This window comes from Ailuropoda melanoleuca, chromosome 11 (genome assembly GCF_002007445.2).
Source record: "Ailuropoda melanoleuca isolate Jingjing chromosome 11, ASM200744v2, whole genome shotgun sequence".
Lineage (NCBI taxonomy): Eukaryota > Metazoa > Chordata > Mammalia > Carnivora > Ursidae > Ailuropoda > Ailuropoda melanoleuca.
The window spans coordinates 56,023,823-56,043,719 of record NC_048228.1 but is presented as its reverse complement, the minus strand read 5'-3'; the positions used below and the strand labels follow the sequence as shown (position 1 = coordinate 56,043,719).

The 19,897-nt window shown below is 33.6% G+C and overlaps 1 protein-coding gene across 4 annotated transcripts; it reads left to right on the top strand.

The window, feature by feature from the left end:
* Window positions 1–720: 720 nt before the first annotated feature.
* LOC109489683 (alpha-S2-casein-like) lies at window positions 721–18,807 on the top strand. 4 transcript variants are annotated; one of them, XM_019799952.1, is made up of 13 exons: window positions 721–753; window positions 2,201–2,263; window positions 4,138–4,164; window positions 4,935–4,958; window positions 5,041–5,082; window positions 8,491–8,514; window positions 8,611–8,655; window positions 10,430–10,558; window positions 11,118–11,144; window positions 12,159–12,182; window positions 14,694–14,822; window positions 16,220–16,264; window positions 18,549–18,807. In XM_019799952.1, exons 2-12 carry the CDS (start codon window positions 2,213–2,215, stop codon window positions 16,229–16,231), a joined length of 534 nt encoding a protein of 177 aa, XP_019655511.1. In that variant the 5' UTR covers window positions 721–753; window positions 2,201–2,212; the 3' UTR covers window positions 16,232–16,264; window positions 18,549–18,807. The 4 variants fall into 4 exon arrangements, with proteins under 4 accessions (XP_019655511.1, XP_019655512.1, XP_034526827.1 ...); XM_019799953.1 differs by lacking the exon at window positions 5,041–5,082; XM_034670936.1 differs by lacking the exon at window positions 14,694–14,822.
* The last annotated feature ends 1,090 nt before the right edge of the window (window positions 18,808–19,897 follow it).

Here is a 19,897-nt window from a genome sequence, read left to right as displayed (position 1 = left end):
ACTTATGTGGCCTGCCTGGTTACCATAGTCTTTTCATTTTGTGACTTCTGAGAAAGTAGGTGCCATGGAGATGCCAATTCACTTTGCATAAATGGTTGCTAATTGTTATAATTTTATAAATTGGATTACATATGACTATTATTATTTTACAGATTCAGAAACTACTGAGAGATGTTAAGAATGTAAATCCTGATGAAAGTTACTGCTAGTTAGTAGGAGAGCTGAGTTTCCTATTATATCACATTGACTTGCGTATGATAACCATATGTTTAGTGGTGCAAACAGTAAGCAATGAATATGGAGAATGTCATTTTTCATATACTAATGGGATTTTAATGAACATATCCAAAATGTCCCCTTAGAGATTTATCCAAGATGTTTTAGACTAGAAGAGACACTGATGTACCCCTAGGAAAAAATAAAAACTTACTGTGAACCATGCAACCAGTACATGGCAGAGGGAAGCCGCACAAACACGGAATTTAGATAATCACTCCACCTGATAACATCCTCATTTCCTGTTATCATGTTCTAAATCAACCTCAGTGGAAGCACTCCTTGGAATATGTGGTACAAAAACTGGATGGAGAAACCACTTCTAATCATCATGGCTTCTTAGAATTCAAATCCTTTTTAGGTATTTTAAACCACAGAATTACCATATCATGGAGGAACTAGGTTTAAATAGTGCTATGATAACCCATCTCAGATCTCTAGCTGCTCTGACTTCTTGCCTTCCATTTAAGAAGCAAGGTAATATTTTTATTTATCCCTTGGTTATTCTATATGCATTACAATATTGTAAAATCTAATAACATTGTTCTAAAAAATGTTTAAAGAAACTAATAGTGTACTTTAAGGTTCTTTGAGAAATTGTTTTGTAACATAAGCTACTGATTTAGCTCCTTTTCAGTACTTCTGGATACAATTAATGTTTAGACACTGTAAAATATTTAGTATACTACTCTATTTTATTGTGAAGTGCCAAAGTCTTATTTTAAGAGCTAGGTTATCTTACTGAGGTTTTTGGAAATCCAAGGTACTGTGTATTTAAGGTGTGAACTCCTGGATCACTTCTTTCATCTGGTAATCTGACATTAACCTAACACTGTTGTTCTGGAGTCAAGATAATATTTATAACATACCTGACACAGTATCTGGCCTATAACAGGTGCTTAGTAACTGTAACTATTTCTGTTTCCCATTTATCAACATGCTAAAAGCACTTCTTTAACTCTCAGTTAGCATTGTCTATGTTCCAATTTCTTTTATCCATGAAGAATAAAATGTCTAAGTAAAATTGAGGTAAACTGCTATATATAATAAATTTATTTCATATTTTAAGAGGCAATAATATGTCTATAATATTATTTTTAAGCATTGTCATGATGAAATGCTCCTAAAATGAATATCCTATGCATCATCCTATAAGAGTAAACAAATCTACCTGAGATTTTTAGTAAAAATGATAAATTAATAACAAATTCAGGCAACGCAAATCTTAAGACCAAACAGTGCCTATATGGACACATTCCACAGAAGTGTATAGGTAAGGATCACCAGCAAATTCAATACTATTTGAGTAAAATAAAGTCTCACCCTTTAAAAACAGTTAAATTAATATTTGTAGATCTTGACAGCAAGGCACTGTCATAGATCAAAAACACATTAGAATAACTATTTCACTTTTCAGTTTTTTGTTTAACCACTGGGAAAGTTAAATTGTACCTAGTCAGCAAACCTTGTGGACTAATACATACTCACAGTATCAGACACTGTGCTGAAAATTTGTTTCCTCCTTTCCTGGTCTCTCTTTGGCTGCATGTATGAGATGAGGCGCAGTGACACTCAGTGCGTTGCTCAAGCTTCATCAGCCTGGCTCAGGTTGAGCTGCACCCAGACCTCCTTGCACCCAACACAGTATTATTTCCACCTACTAACCTGCTATACCTGAAAAGGAACTTCCACGTTTTAGAAACCAAGATTTTACATTATATTCTGTTAATAAAACTTCTCCTTATAAAGAACTTGTCAAATTCATATCCATGTTTGTCTCAAGTCAATCTGCTTTTACCCAAGTTTTCATTATACTTTCCTGATTGTCTGGAACAAAGATAAATTAATACATAATTAATAAGGAAATGCATGATTTTTAAGGAGAGCAAAACTATTATTAATTTGCTACATATCTATTTTACAGGACTAAGTAAACATGAAGTTCTTCATTCTTACCTGCCTTTTGGCTGTTGCTCTTGCAAAGCATGTGAGTATAGTAAGATGTCTACGAGTATCTATTCTTATTTAAATACAAGAAGAGTGAATCTTTTATGCAGACTATGGCAGGGGTAGGCAGCAGGGAATAGAGGCAAGTGTGTGACCTTTAAAACTTATAATTAAAGATGTCATTGACCCTGTCTTATACAAGGTATCAAGGTTAACAAAAACACTTTTTATAACGTATTCTTGTAGGACTGAGGAGACATTAGCTATAAGTTAAAAGCCATACACTACCTTCCAGATCTGCTTGAATGTACAGGTGAACTTTTTTTTACTCCAAGAGCCACTTCCTAAAAGTAAAAAATATATTGAGATAAAACAAGGATATTTTGAAAAGTGCAGGAAAGCCACAGATAAAAGGTAGACTCCAAAACCATCTCTCCAACAAGTGTGAGAATTTCACTATTCTTGGTTACAGTAGCTCAGAATCCATGATGTTTAGACAGAAAACATCGACGCGCTGAGGAGTGGTTACTTTTGAAAATCACTGCCAAATAACTTCTTGCAAAATAATCCCTTAACTTCCCAAGGCATAATATTCTTCTAGTGAGAATATAATAAACATTCATATCACAAAATGATAAGGTTGACAAGATATGTCATGTGAAGTGCTTTGAAAACACACGTTATCTACTAACTTCTTCAGAAGTAACTGATTTTTTCCTTCCCCTGCAGCCCACACTGTTGATTCCTCTCCCATACCCAATATTGCCCTCCCCACAACTGCAGCACATTGTTAAGATGATCAGAATTCTGTTTCCTCTGTGTTTCCATATCTCACACATAAATCTTGGGAAGTTTTTATTTCTTAAATTTAGAGCCAGTTCACAAGCAAAACTAGGGTAAGAATTATATTTAGGTAAATAGAAAAAAATAATCATAATAACACTTCAGAGGTCAGTCTTACACCAAGTTTGAGTGTTTCTTCTGTTTATAATCTACTACTCTTTTTTTTTTTTTTTNTACTCTTTTTTTTTTTTTTTTGAGAGAGAGAGAGAGCGAGCGTGTGAGCATGTGGGGACGGGGTTCACGGGGAAGTCAGAGCAAAGGGAAAGGGAGAAAGAATCTTTTTTTTTTAAGATTTTATTTTATTTATTTGACAGAGAGAGAGACAGCCAGCGAGAGAGGGAACACAAGCAGGGGGAGTGGGAGAGGAAGGAGCAGGCTCCGCAGAGGAGCCTGATGTGGGGCTCGATCCCAGGGCTCGATCCCAGGGCTCGATCCCAGGGCTCTGGGATCACGCCCTGAGCCAAAGGCAGACGCTTAATGACTGCGCCACCCAGGTGCCCCTAGGAGAAAGAATTTTAAGAAGGCTCCACACTCAGCGTGGAGCCAGAGGCAGGTCTTGGTCTCACAACCCTGAGCTCATGACCCGAGGTGAAATCATGAGTCAGTTGCTTAACTGACTGAGACTCCCAGATGCCCCCATATAATCTACTAGTCTTAACCACTCTTTTCCTTTTCTTTCTAAATCAGTAATTGTCCTCAATCTTTCCTTTAAGATTAAATCTAGAAATCAACATAAACTAAATAAAATATAATCTCATGGTATTAAAACATTAAGATTCGGTAGCACATCCACACTCATATTTTAAACTGTAACAGGATTAGTACTTAAAAACTAAGAACCCAACCACTTCCTAAAAGTAAGAACTATATTAAGCCAAAGAAGGATTTATTTGAAATATAGAATGATTTGTCTATGGATATTAGGGAAAACATTCAACTACACCGTAAACATACCCAGAAAGAGATTTCTAAAAGCCCATGTCACCAAAACAACAATGGCAAGAAGACAGATCTGCATTTTAAATAACTGATAAAACTGAAACTTGTGTTTGTTTTTGTTTTTTTATACAGAAGACGGAAAAGGACTCCTCCAGTGAGGTAAGACATTTTAATAGAACATAAAATCCTTTCATCTAGTGAAAACATAATATGCACTGAACTAGTAAGTCTTTACAATAGTTCTTTTTTTAACCAATGAGACCAGAACTATAGTGTCAGAAAAAAATTGGAAGTGCAACCATAAAAAATAGGGAGGAGTAAAGACCAAAGCATCCTAATTACCAAAATTAAATTTGTGGGTTTTTTCTAAAGGTCTCTCAATAGTAATGATATTAGCTCAGAAGTCATGATTAACACTGTATATTTTGTCAATCCATTCTATGTTTCTGCAATAAGGACTCATGTTTTTTCTGGATCCGTATTAAGTGCTAATTTCCAAATGACTTTCTGGCCATGGGTGCATACCAGTTGCCCAAAGACATCTTCAGTATTATTGAGAGATTTTCATGTTTCCTGTGATGCATTTCACCTCTTTAAAAAATACCAAAGAAAAAAGGTAGTAATGAAAATAAAAGAAAATTGGAAATTGTACAGTGGAAATAGAATATCTTCTCTCTCTTCTCTATGGATGATATTTGGGAAAGCTTTCGATTCAATTATTCATAACTCAAAGTAATGTGGAATGAGTTCATTATCTGGAATATAGTAAATTATGTAGAGAGAGTGAAACTTTGGTCAACTTTGTTGTTTAACTCAGGCAGAGACTGAATGTGATCTACACAATGGATAATGGTTGTAGATTAACATTTTATTGCTAGTATGACTACAATCCAGGTAAATTAAGCTATATTGTTTTTTCTTTTTCTAAGGAATCTGTCAGCATCTCCCAAGAAGTAAGTCCTAACTTCTTAAATTGCATATAATTTAACTTTTTTTATTTAATCAAGATTATAAAAGAAATTATTTGTTTTACAGAAATTTAAGCAGGAAAAGAATATGGTCATTTATCCTAGTAAGGTAAAGTTTAGTTTTTTCAATCTATTAATCTTTGATTGATGAGATATCTTTTTCTATCAAACATAGGTCATTCTTTCATTCACCCAAAATGAGTATTGTTTTTAGCTATAATTGTGAAAATGGTGAGGTCTTCCATTGCTTCACCAAAATGCTATGGACTAACATGAAAGGGATTGTAGAGAAAGATTTATGAGCCATTTGCAAGTCACATTGTTGAAGCAGAATATCTCTGCGTTTCTTTTTAATGGTCTATCATCTTCACTTTTGTTCCCTAGTTCTGTATACTTTTGTTCACAAAGTTGTATTTTCTTTGTTATCACTTTATGACCAAGAATATTATACTGCATTTCAATAAGTGCTATATCTTTCTTGGTATAGTTTTCTTTTAGGGAGATATTTGTCCCACATCCTATGTGAGGTATATATTGATTTCACATCTATAGTATAGTGTGAAGTAAAAATATAATATTACTTCGAAAAAACACTGAAATTAACCTGGATTTGGAAAACACATTGCAGTCAATCAAATTTGAAAACCAAGATTAAAAAAAAAAAAAAGAATGACACTAAAATTGTACCCTCTTACACTAATTCTATGAAGAATTAAATTGGAGAAAATACATTTTTGCATGAATCAGCTAATACACTTGATTTCCAGATTCTGTGAGGAATGGAGGACAATATTTTAATGGTTTTCATTCTGAGAAGCTTCAAACTTAACATTTTCTTTTTAAAAAGTTACTTCTTATTGTAATATTTTTCTTGAAATTGACTCATTTAAACTCAACTCATCATAGAAGAAATATATATTTACTTCTAAAACATACGTTAGTTGGCCTAGTGATATGTTTTTTACAATACACAATAAAATAAATAGTGATGACGAAAATGAAAAAAGCTTATCCATGCATTGTCTAAATTAATCTTGTGTATTCATTCATTCATTTGGCAAACATTTGTTGAACAAGAACTATGTCCCAAACACAATCTTAGTCCCTAGGGATACAATAATAAATATAACAGTTTCTGCAGATACAACAATATGTACAATAAATATGACAGTAAATACTATTGATTGTATGTTTTCACCAAATGGGAAATTCTAATATAATTCACAAAAAACTCATACAATGAAAATGAATCTATTCTAACACTTCTCTTCATAGAAGAGGAATTTTTCCCTTTATAGTCAGGAGAAAATATTTACAAACAATGCTGTGGGATAAAAGATATACTTCTTTTTCTTCTCTCTTCATGGAAACCACAAGGAACATAAATGAATTGGTGAGAAATTTGTATTTATTTGAACAATTTTTGATTCATATTACCTATTTGTAATATTAGAACATTAATGGCATATGGGAACATCTATAAGTTTCCTCTTTTAATAAAGTGGAAAGAGATTTATAAGTAGTTTAAAAATGACAATTTTTTCCCACTCACTTTAGTAGTATCCATGTAAATTGGTTCATATTCTTTTTTCTTCTTTGCTTTTTAAAAGATTTTATTTACTTACTTGAAAGAGAGTGAGAGAGATCACAGAGGGAGAGGGAGAAGCAGCCTTCCCACTGAGCAGGGAGCCTGACCTAGGGCTCAATCCCAGCACTCCAGAATCATGACCTGAGCTGAAGGCAGATGTTTAACTGACTGACCCGCCCAGGCAGCCCTGGTTCATATTCTTTTGAGACACTTCTATTTAATTACAAGATCATTTTTATCTTTTCCACTTGTTTTCCAAAGGTGATTAATAATGAACAACCTGGTTTTATTGCTGTTATTTCAATCCTTCTAACTTATCATATTTGTGATCATGTAGGTAACATGAGAAATACCCCAATAACCACTAACATTCAAGAATAATACTGAGGAATTCTTACAGTGACCAGATTTTGATATTTATTATTATTTTTCAAGGAATATTCTAGCAGATCATCTAGTGAATTAAAAGATCTTTTGTGAATTAAAGTATCTTTTCTTTTAACATCAAATAGCAAATTCATCAAGAAATACTAGATTTCCAGCCAAGTACGTCTTAACTTGTCAGAGTCACGTATAGGGTAAGCAATGGAGAAATCATTTATCCAAGCACAATGTTGTTTTAGGGAGATTCAAAGTGGCTATCTACACCACAGTGTACATTGGTTCTCTCTGATAGAGACATCAGATATCTTCAGAGAAAAGTGCATTTTTAAATCAAGCTCGTGTCAAATCAAGAGCCTACCATTTGCCTTCGACATAGTTTGATCCTGAAAAACCTCTTAATATTGTTTAGTGCAGCGGTTCTCAAAGTATTCACTCTCAACTAGCAGCATCAGAATTATGTGGGCATTCTGATATACTTTAAAATTTGAGAACCTCTTGGGGTGCATGGGTGGCTCAGTCAGTTAAGCATCTGTCTTGGACTCAGGTCATGATCCCAGGGAACTGGGAGCCCCACATAGGGCTCCCTGCTCAGCGGGGCATCTGCTTCTCCCTCTCCCTCTGCCTTTCTCCCCAGCTCTCTCTCTCTCTCAAATAAACACATAAAATCTTTTAAAAAAAATAAAATAAAATAAAACAAAATAAAATAAAATTTGAGAACCTTTTGCTTCAAGAGGTGAATAAGGGAATGGATTAAGATGTGTAGGTCACTGGTTTAAGAAACAACTGCTGTGGTAGAACTATCCAAGCAAAAAGCATGATGTGAAAAGGTATCTGGGAAAGGAAGAAGCATAGTTGTGGCCCTCAGCCTTCTGGCCTGAGGCTTAGACTGAAATCTTCCTACTTAGTGTCTAGGAAGCATGTTTTACTCTTTCTCTAAGCTCAAGGTTTGTCTCAAATGGGGAGCCAATAGTCACTTATAAATAATAATTATATCCTCTAGAAAGAATGTGGAGGGGGGTGCCTGGGTGGCGCAGTTGTTAAGCATCTGCCTTCAGCTCAGGGAGTGATCCCAGCATTCTGGGATCGAGCCCCACATCAGGCTCCTCTGCTAAGAGCCTGCTTCTTCCTCTTCCACTCCCCCTGCTTGTGTTCCCTCTCTTGCTGGCTGTGTCTCTCTGTCGAATAAATAAATAAAATCTTTAAAAAAAAATGTGGAGTATTTACTTTACCACACACCTCACTAGGCCTACTTTGCAATTTTTTTTTGTCACCTACATTCATTCTAGGCATTTGATATTGTAGGAATAATGTAGAATGGATGAAAACTTTGAAATGAAACATATTTTCAGTCATATGTTATTATTTTGACACAAAGCAAGAGCTCTGGTGATGAAGGTTTTAATTTATTAAATTCAGAATAAAATGGTATATTTCTCCGTAGCAGTGGCACGGGCCTCAAATATTCCAATAAATTGACCCTACCATTCTGGTATAACTCTAAGGCTAAAACATGCACTTAACTTAATCCTTCTTTTCTTCCCTAAGGAGTCTGCTGAAGTTCCCAAAGAGGTAAGTGATTTTCATTCAAATAAAATGAATTAATATCAGTTAGCAGTGTTTTCTTTTTGTGTATTTTTATAACAAATGCTTTTGTTTTCCTAACAGAAAGTTAAGTCCGCTGTGGAAAAAATGAACTACCTACAACAACTGGTAAATTTCTTGTACAAATTATAGTTTTAAGCAAACTGTCATACTATGGCTGTTTCTTCTCCCAAATGTTCACATAACTCATTGTATCCCAATTAGATAATTATCCCCAAGTTTATAGTAGGTAATATTTTTTCCTATTTTTGTTACTTTTAATTTCTAGCTGTTACCTGGTTAAATGTGTAGATGGATGTTCTAAGAAAAATAAGTGTTGAACAATTATCCAACTGATTTTGAAAGTTACAAACCTCAGAAAAATAGTTTCAAGTTTAAATGATGGAGGTTAGATACCAATGCAGTTGAGGCATCACATCATTGCCCACTCAACTTCCGACAATGGCATCATAGACAGAAGTCTCAAGAGTAAAGGTTTCTATGCCACACATAGGAGGTCATGTAACCCAGCCTCTGTGAACTAGAGAAGTTTGCCATGGGCACAAGGGAAGAGTACATGCTTTGGAGTCAGCAACTTGTGTTCCAACAACAATTTCACAAATCGTTACTTAACCTCTCCTACAGTTTCCTCAACTAAAAGTGAAGATAGCTATATTGACCCTGCAGAATAGTATTAGATGATACATATGTAAATTATGTTAAAAATGCTTGGAATACAGTGGATAGATGAACTTAAAAAGGCGACAAGTGTTATTATCATCTCCCTACACAGAACAGACATTCCTTCAAAAACCTTTATAATAGGAGCAGTCTTTCTTTGAACACTTAAAAATGGGACTCTCCAAATAAAACCTCTCTTCTTAGGGAACTGTAATTATTGTAAGGAGCATTCCTATACTTTGTTCAAAATGCCTCCAGTAGCCTTCCCCCTTTTACCGCACTTAATGCAACTGTGGATTTATCCAACAATTATTCTCAGGTAATGCTAAAGACCAATTGACATTTTATATAACTATTTGTTTCCAATCTCCATGAAATGAAAATTTTAAGGAAAGATGCCATTGTGATTTCATATTTAATCTCTAAAAGAAAATCCTTAGAGTCAGATCAAAGGGTTCTGGTATTTACAAGAAAATGTATTGAGCCTGACAGACATAGATAGTTATATGATAGAACAATATAGTTGATATTTTATTTTTTATATTATATATTTATAAATAGAAGACACTATGAAAACTGCTCTATATTTTAACAGATATAATCCTACATGGTAAGTAATGCTCAGAGAGACTAAGCAATATGATCGGGGTCATGGATTCCCCAGGAGCAAGGGAATTAAAGTTCAGTTCTATCTGACTCTAAAGCCCAGACTTCTTTTTTTTTTTTTAAAGATTTTATTTATTTATTTGACAGAGAGAGACAGCCAGCGAGAGAGGGAACACAAGCAGGGGGAGTGGGAGAGGAAGAAGCAGGCTCCCAGCAGAGGACTGACGTGGGGCTCGATCCCAGAGCACCAGGATCACGCCCTGAGCCAAAGGCAGACGCTTAACGACTGCACCACCCAGGCGCCCCTAAAGCCCAGACTTCTTATACACATGGAAAAGAAATGACAGACACTGACCTTTGCTTTCTTCCGAATTTGTTATTTTCACATAGGTATTATTCTGGATGGAGGCCTTAATTAAACAGATAATTTCCTTAATTCTGCAATTTACTATAAAGTAGACACAGTTACAATAAGTTTTATGTGGCTAAACTATTCTTGTATTAGGTAAATTTGCCACCATTGACAAATTATCTATGTAATTTGGTTCTGCAAAGATCTGCTTTGACCCATGGAGGAGATACTGGAATAAATATTGATAATTTTCTTTCTCTCTAGAACAAAATCAACCAATTTTATCGGAACTTGAACTTCCTCCAATATCTCCAGGCTTCTCAACAACATCAGATTGTTATGAACCCATGGGATCAGATTAAGACAAGGGCCTACCCCTTTATTCCCACTGTGGTAAGTGCTGCTTTTTTGTTTTGTTGTTTTGTTTTAGTTTTTCTTTCTTTCTTTTTTTTTTTTTTTTTTTTTTTTTTTTTTTTTTTTTGGTGAGGGATGAGCTCAGGATAAAGATACATAAAATAACTAAAGACCAAAGTACCCGAACAAGTTCTAACTTGGAATATAAGACAATTGTTCATAAAATCTTGTAATCCAGAAATTAAATCACAAACAATATTGTCCAAATGTAGTAACAAATAACAATTGTAACCACAGTGACAAATAAGTAATTTCATTTAAATTGAACATTTATGTCCTAAATGTTTGCTCATCTATCATTCTGCCTGGTTCCTCAAACAATTCTTTAACATAGGAGGGGGACAGATTATCATCTTTATGCAGCAAAAAGACAGTAATGTAAAAAAAATGCAAGAAAGTGAAGTAACTTGTCCAAGTTGCAAGTACTGTTCCATTTTGTTTTACAAAACAGTTTCATCTTAAGGAACTTTTCCTCATATGAGAACTAAATAACAAAATTTCTCTTGGTCTTTTTTTTTTTAAATATACATATATACAGAACAGAGAACAGCTTTCCATCAGTGAGGTAAGGCATTTTACTACAAGGATAATACCCCAGTAGCTAGCAAGATACTGTACACGTCCTATGCACTGCAGTAGACTCTCTTTTTTCTAGTTTTTTTAAACAATACATTTAGATTTACAGAATATAGGAGAATTGGAACTCCAGCTCTCTAAGAAAAATCTGGGGAGGGGAGAATAAAAAAAATACACATCCAAAGATATAAATATTAGATTTGTACTAGGACACATTACCAAAAATTTTAATACTACTACTTTTTTTAAAGGTCACCCATTAATATCACTATCATACCAGGAGAGCTGGTGTATATCTTAAGTTTGCAAATAAAGTGGGAGGAATCCAAAGTATCATTCTGCAATAGGACTCTAGTTCGTCCAGAACCATATAGAGTGCTATTGTCTACATGTCTTCCTGTGTATCACAAATGACTAAAGTCATTTTCACGTCATCTGAGAAATAGCCTGGTGTTAGTCCTATTTATTTCATCCCTGAGAAGGAATAAAAGTCCAAAAAGAAAAGAAAAAAAATAACAAATTCAAAAATAAGATTAAAATTTATAATTTAAGGAATTTTTAAGGAATCTGGAAGCTTATCTCAGAAAGTAAATCAAAACCACTTATATTAAATATATATTTAAGATATTTTTATTTTGTTATGGCTATATAATAAGTATTATTTATGTTATAGGTATATAAACAGGAAATGAATGTGGTTATGCATACCAAATAACTATTTATTTATCTATTTATTGGTTAATTAATGAGAGATGTCATTCACCATTCATTTAATAAATATGTATTTAGCAAGTACTATATCCCTTACATGATCTTAGATCTTAGGGACACAAAAGTGCTACTTTGTGTCACAACAGCAATGAAAGGAATCAATAAAAATAAGTTTACATTTATTCTTCCTCTTTATAAAAGAGGGTTTTTCTTCCTCTATATATTCAGGAGGAAATTACATATAACCAATACAGTGAGAATAAAGTATCTAATTTCTTTTTATTTCTTTAAGGAAACCCCAAAGACTGTTGATATGGTAAGATATTGATTCTATATAAAGCTATATTTAATTCATACTTTTAAAAACTAATATTAAAATAGTAATAGGCCTATCTAAAATGCTCTTATTTTAATAAAAAAAGATAATTTTAAGTTACTTAAAAATACAATTTCTCTCTACCTTTTAACGTTAGTTTTCTCAATTATCCTAAATTCTTTCAATTAAATCCTTCCATGTAAGCAAGACCCTTCCATGTAGCATAAATTTTATGTGGTTTCCACTGTTTCTTAAAAAAAACAAACAAACTGGTTTTTACTATTTTTTGAACTGAAAACTTTACTACAATCCTTCTTTTTCACCGGTCATACTAATATCCTTATAGTATGAGAAAGATCTTTAATTTCACAAATATTAAGAATATACTGCTAAGGATTCAATTACCTTGGTCCCGCAATTTTGATGATGATAATGCTGATGATGATTTTTTTCCTCAAAAATTCTTCTAGCAGCTCTAGTGAGGTTTGAAAGGATACTTCTAAAATGAAACAACCTAATAGTTTATTGAGAAATACTGTACTTCCCTGCTGCTGGTTAATTATTTTAAGTAAACTAGGTATTCCTAATTTTTTAACAGAATCACATCAAAATACCCAAAAAGGAAATACTGGAAATAAAAAAAAAAACCTTTATACACAGACTCAAAATCATTTTAGAGATGAACTATCTACAGAGTCAAGAGTGCTGTTCTATCTCACACTTTTGGTCATGTATAGCTGAACTCCGGTTCATTGCGAATATGCATTTTTTTTTTAAATAAGCTAATGCCAAATCAGGATCTTGTAATTACCTTCACCATAGTTTTTACCCCAATTCTCTCTCATATTGTTTAGGGGGTTGAATATCGGATCAGGTTATGAACTAGGTAAATCAGAGGTACAAGAGCATCTGCTGTGGTAAAAAAGCCAAACTGATGAGCACAACGGGAAAACGTATCAGGAGAAAATGAAGCATGGATTGTAGCCCAGAGTCTTGTGGCCTGACGCGCAGCCCAACATCTCCCTCCTCCGTGCCTCAGAAGCATGCTTTACCTTTTCTTTCCATCTCCAACTGTGGGCCTGTGGCCACTGATAAAAAAACAGAGGTCTTCCCGGAAATGGCAAGCAGGCTTTGCCACATACCTCCACAGGCCTGCTTCGTTTTTCTTTCTTCTCTCTCTCTCTCACTCATTCTCCCTTTGTATACAGTTTGCAACTGCCTATACTCTATGAAACTTTGACATTATATGAACAATGTAGATAAATAGAACATTTGAAATACAACATATTTTCAGTCGAGTATCATAATGCTGACAGAGAACACTCTGACAATGAATATTGATACTCACTTAATTCATAGTAAATTCCTATAAAGTTTCTTGGCAGCCATGGCTGGGCCCTTAATTATTAAAATAATTAGCTCTAATTCTCTACTATAAAGACATAGATAAAATTACTGGTGGGCTATCCAAGTAAAGCTGATTCTCATTTTCCTTCCTTAAGGAGTCAATCAAAGTACCCACTAAAGTAAGTAATTTTCATTCAAACAAAATTAAAATATGACCCCATTATATTTTTTTGTATTTATCACAGTTTATTTTTGTTATTAACAGAAAACTGAGCTGACTGAAGAAGAAAAGAATTACCAAAGAATTTGAGTAAATTTTCCCATATAAACACTTATAACATAACCAGACTGGATGAACATTGTTGAGCTTCATTGCTCTCAACAACTATCTTTAATAAATTCTAATTTCTATAAAACTCTTCCTTATACTCTGTCAAAACTGTTATAAAAATACTCTCCCATAATACTAACTGTATTATTGCCATGTATCTACCCAACCATTATTCCCTGGTTATTCTAAAAACCCACCAATTGTCCATTTCGTAAAAACAGGAAACTATTCTGGAAGTTGATGCCACTGTGTTTATTCTAACTTTAATCCCTATAATAATCTATAGTCAGGTCCATACAGATGGTTCAAAATAGAACATGGAAGAGGGGAATATATATTAATCATAAAATAGGTGATGGGACTATGCAAAGTGCTCCCTCTATATTAATTCATTTACTTCTACAAGGTCAGTGACACTCAGAAAGGTTAATAATGGCTCAGTGTCACAGATTCTACTAAGTTAAATCACACATTTACGTATATAACTGTAGGGAAACAATGTTTTCTACCAATCATGGAAATGCAACCACAATCTGAGACACTTAACCTAGTAAATTAAGTAATTATCCTCTTGCCTTCTTGCAAGTGCTTTTTCTTTTTCTTTAAGAATTTTGGCTTTGGGGTCTGAATTAACCAAAGAATTTTTCAATTCTACAGTTTATTCTACAAAAGAAAATATAGAAAAATTTTTCATGAATTAACTTTTCTTTGGTTAGGTCTGTTTAGTATCATTTAGAATTTATCCAAAGAAACCAAGTTTTAGTTTCTTTGGTTATGTCCAGGTATCATCTGGTACATGTGACATTAGGATAATTACTTACATTTTTTTCTAGAACAAAATCAGCCAATCTTATCAGAAGTTCACCCTGCCCCAATATCTTAAGACTGTTCCTCCATATCAGACAACAACGAAGCCATGGAATCAGATTAAGATAAATGCTTATCAAATTATCCCCATTCTGGTAAGCTCTCCTATTTATTTTTTTTATTATTATGTTATATTAGTCACCATACAGTACATCATTAGTTTTTGATGTAGTGTTCAATGATTCATTATTTGCATATAACACTCAGTGCTCATTACAGCATGTGCCTTCCTTAATACCTATCACCCGGCTACCACATCCTTCTATTCCCCTTCCTTCTGAAACCCTGATTGTTTCCTGGAGTCCATAGTCTCTCATAGTTCATCTCTCCCTCTGATTCCCCCCCTTCAGTTTTCCCTTCCTTCCCCTAATGTCCTCCATGCTATTCCTTATGTTCCACATATAAGTGAAACTATATGGTAATGGTCTTTCTCTGCTTGATTTATTTCACTTAGCATAATCCCCTCTAGTTCCATCCATGTCGATGCAAATAGTGGGTATTCATCCTTTCTGATGGCTAATATTCCATAGGAAACAGTCAGCAAAACTAAGAGGCAAACCATGGAATGGGAGAAGATGTTTGCAAATGACATTACAGATAAAGGGCTGATATCCAAGATCTATAAAGAACTTCTCAAACGCAACACCCAAAAAATAAATAATCAAGTCAAAAAATGGGCAAAAGACAGGAAAAGACAGTTCTGCAAAGAATACAAATGGCTAACAGACACATGAAAAAATATTCTCCCCTTTTATTTTTAATTTAAAAAAGACTTATTTTTTGTAGTAAAAGTAAACTAAAGAAATAAAATTTCAACAGATTCTGTTCAGTAGAAACTAAAACAAAATTAAATAAAAATTTCTAGGCTGGAAATTAAATTATAAATCATAAAGAGCAAACACAGCTATAAAAATAATTAAAATGATAAATTGCATTTACATTGTATTTAAATCTCTGAAGCATTTGCTTATAAGATTTCAGTTGATTCCTACAGCACTTTTTAGTGGTAGGTTAAGATAGAGAATATTATTTTCATTTTACATAAGTACCTGAAATTCTAAAAAGTAGTCCAAGCTCTATTTAACATTTTTCCTTTATTTAATTTTTAAAAATGGAACTTAGGAAACATTCTTTTTCAACATGAAGAATAAGTGAGAGAGCGAGAAATTGAACCCAGAGAACTAACAATTTAACAAAAACAATATAGAATTTAGAATCAGAAGACCTGAAATAAATAAGCTTTTGATTTTGAGTAAGTCACTTCACTTCTCGGGTTATTTTTTTTTTAATATGACTTAGTTTTTTTGATACACATATAACATTTAAAGTTATCTTCCACATTATTAGAGAAAATAAGAATTTAGTATCTGTAGTTGAATGTGAGATGCCTAAAATCTGTTCTAAATATTTCCAAAGAGGTGTAAATATTATTTTTGTTTGTTTGTTATTATAAAAATTTAGCTAAAATACACCATTTCTTTTTCTTTTAAAGAGGCACCTTTAAAATTCTTGAATTAACAACTTCTACTTGATTTTGGTAAGTGCCTTTATGTCTAGAATTTAAACAATATTCTAAAATAGAATTCCTTTTGTTTTTTTTTAAGATTTTATTTATCCATTTGAGAGAGAGAGAGTGAGAGAGAGAGAACGAGCAGGGTGAGGGGCAGAGAAAGAAGCAGGCTTCCCATTGAGCAGGGAGCCTGATGTGGGGCTTGATCCCAAGGCTCTGAGATCACGAGATCATGACCTGAGCCGAAGGCAGACCCTTAACTGCCTGAGCCACCTAGGCATCCCTAAAATAGGATTGTTATGTGAAGAATGTGACCTTAATATTGTTAAGTAATGTAGTTTCGATTTTAATTAAATGATATTTTGGCTTATGAAATATTTTATATTTTGTGTATATACCGTCTTGATTCATAAATGTAATTTACCTGTGTAACTTCTTCTTGTGTTTTATAAATATTTTATAAAATATATTATAATAAATAAAGAAAATAAATTATAAGAAATTTTCTTTGTAGCCGATGATGCATTCAGCCAGAAGCAATGGCTCTAGGTGGAAACTATCACAAAGTTAATGTTCACAGAGATGGGTACCCATGTCTTTGAGTTGAGCTGAGAAGTGCAGACTCGGCATTTCTGTTTGGTGGAAGATGTATAATATCAAGAGAGTTTCCTAGACAAGTCAAGCTATTCTAAAATAAATTCTCTGCATCATTCTCTGGAAAAATCATCATTTTTTTTATATCCAAAAGCTACTTTTCTTAGTTTCTCTCTTTGATATTTTATCCGTTGCTTTAAAGCCATGGTGGAGATCCAAGGGAACGAATGCACATCGGTGTTGCTTTTATGTACTCACCTTTAATTTTTCTTATAGATTCCTTGCAGTATGTAAGTTATCTCCTATCTTAGAATTCTGTCTCTTTCAATTTGTCTTCTTGTTCTTTTTATATGCCCTGCAACAGGACAAAGTAGGTTTCAGAGAAATGAGTAATAACAGTAATTTATGAAGGCCTATACCATGTGCTGGTCACCATTCTGAGTACTTTACTTATATTAACTACTTTCATACTCACAAAAACCTATGAGGTAGTTAGTATGATAAGCCGATTTGAGATAAGGAAACTGAGGCCCATGGAGATTAAATAAGTTCTTTGTCACCCTGCAAAAGTCAAAGAGCAGAGTCTAAGACAGATTTCTGGCCCTAAAGGTCAACCCGTCCCCTACTGATGCCAAACTGTACCCAAAGTCCAGATAGGGTATTTATTGAGAGGATACTTTTTAACTTTAGATACACTGTCACAAACTTGATTTGCTTTGTCATGTCATTTTGATCTTCCTAATGATGAAAAAGAGTCAGGCAACTTCACAAAATAATCTTTTATGAGGAAAATACTAACATAGCTACTATAGATAAGAACTGAAAATACAGTTGTATTTTATAAATAGCAATATTCCCTATGCTATCATTATTTACATGTTTATTCTACATTTTTAAAAAGCTGATCATGTGCTCCATCATGTGAGAGACATGAGATAGAAATAAGATACCAAACTTACCCTCATTAAGCTCTGTTCTAGACAAGGACACAGAAATGGCAATATGATGTGCTAAATGCTAGGTTAGAGGCATGAGGTTATGATGGTACAGAAAGGTCAAGTGATACATCTGAATTAAGTCCTCAACTAAGTCCTCTCATATAATTAGACTAACCAAAGCACTGGTGGGGCAAATAATAAGGCAAAAAACACTGGGTTGACAGAAAAATTACAAAAATTATAAAAGAAAGAAACCAAAAAAAAGTACAATAGATTCTGAAGAATTTAATAATTGTAAAGTGATTTCTTAAAATACCAGCCCAAAGTCATTTTGCATAATAAAATCCTTTAATAAAAACTAGATTTCAAGTAGATCAAAAGGATTAAAATATTGGAAGCAGTAACATTTTATATCTAATAAACTATTTGGAAAATAAAAATAGTTAAATATTCCTTCAAAATTGGCTGAAAATGTAAATATTTGCCATTTAATAAATAAAGATAAATATTATTTTGTATGCTAGATTGAAGAAGATTAACTTGAAGATTAACTTTCATTCACTCATTAATTGTTCAACAAAGAGTTTTGAAAATCCTACTATGTGCTAGATATCATTTGAGGCACTAGATAATAATTAACTAATATTAGTTATAAATAATAACATTCTGCCAGATAAGGGGTGGACGCGTGTTTGTGTGGTTCCATATACAAACATACATTATTTCTGGAGATAAATCTAGTAGATTATTATAATAGAGTATTGTGTTTTTCCTTTTAGGTTTGACTGGAAAATCTATCTTCTACATTTTCTTATCTACCATATTACTTCATACTACCAGCTTGGACAGATCTGTTAATAAGGCAAAAATATTGAGCCAAAGGAAGACTGTGCATAATATTTCCTGAGTCACTTATACTTTTCCTGTTAATTCATGTTTAATATACTGGGTCTTTATTGTGGTTTCATACAAACTGGGCTGATGATTATTTAAGATGTTTTCATCATTCTTTCTGAGTTAGAAAACCACATTTCTTTTCCCCCAAAAATAAAATTTCAATTGCATTCTTTGGTGTGAAATCATCATTTCCATTGTTGCCACTAGGCTACTAATGATGATAAAAAGAGTCCTTTACCAATTGACTTTAAATGAGCTTGGTTATCACTGACATAACTGTACACTTAGAATTTACTTCTCATAATGGATAACCTTGAACACTACTAATTATATTCTCCAGCCACAGCTGGGTTTACAGTACTATTCAGCCATCATCTTACCATCTTTCTGATTTATTCATGCTCATAATGTGCCACAGCCTCAATCCCAAACCTTCACCAGAGCCCTCAATCCTCCTCTCAGTTCACATTGTCCCACTGAAGAAGGGACATTATATTGAGAATATAAACCTTCCAAGGCCCCCTATTAATGGTATCTAACAAATGAAGAAACACAAAGAGCAAATGAGTGGGTGCATGTGTGTATTGTAAGGAAAAACTCTAAGCGGGTGAATATATCCAGAGAAGACAGAGGGAAGGGAAGTTAAGGGAAAGTAGATCAGAGGTCAGAAAGGAAGGGATAAAGATGAAGGTTATTAAGCTGTGAAATTTGGGTTTCATGAGGGGGTGGGGGAATGGGTTAGCCTGGTGATGGGTATTAAGGAGGGCACGTATTGCATGGAGAACTGGGTATTATACGCAAACAATGAATCATGGAACACTACATCAAAAACTAATGATGTACTGTATGGTGACTAACATAATGAAAAAAAAGAAATTTGTGTTACTACGTGGAACACAAGCAATAGCAGGGAAGACCATAGGGGAAGGGAGGGAAATCTGAAGGGGGTGAAATCAGAAAGGGAGACAAACTATGACACTATGGACCCCAGAAAACAAACCGAGGGTTTCAGAGGGGAAGGGTGGTGTGGGGTTGGGGTAACATGGTGATAGGTACTAAGGAGGGCACGTGTTGTGAGCACTGGGTGTCATACACAACTAATGAATCATTGAACACCACATCAAAAACTAATGATGCACTATACAGTGGCTAACTGAACATGATAAAAAAATAAAAAATAAAATAAAATAGCTAAAAAAAGAAATTTGTGTTACGCATTTGGTTGTGATGG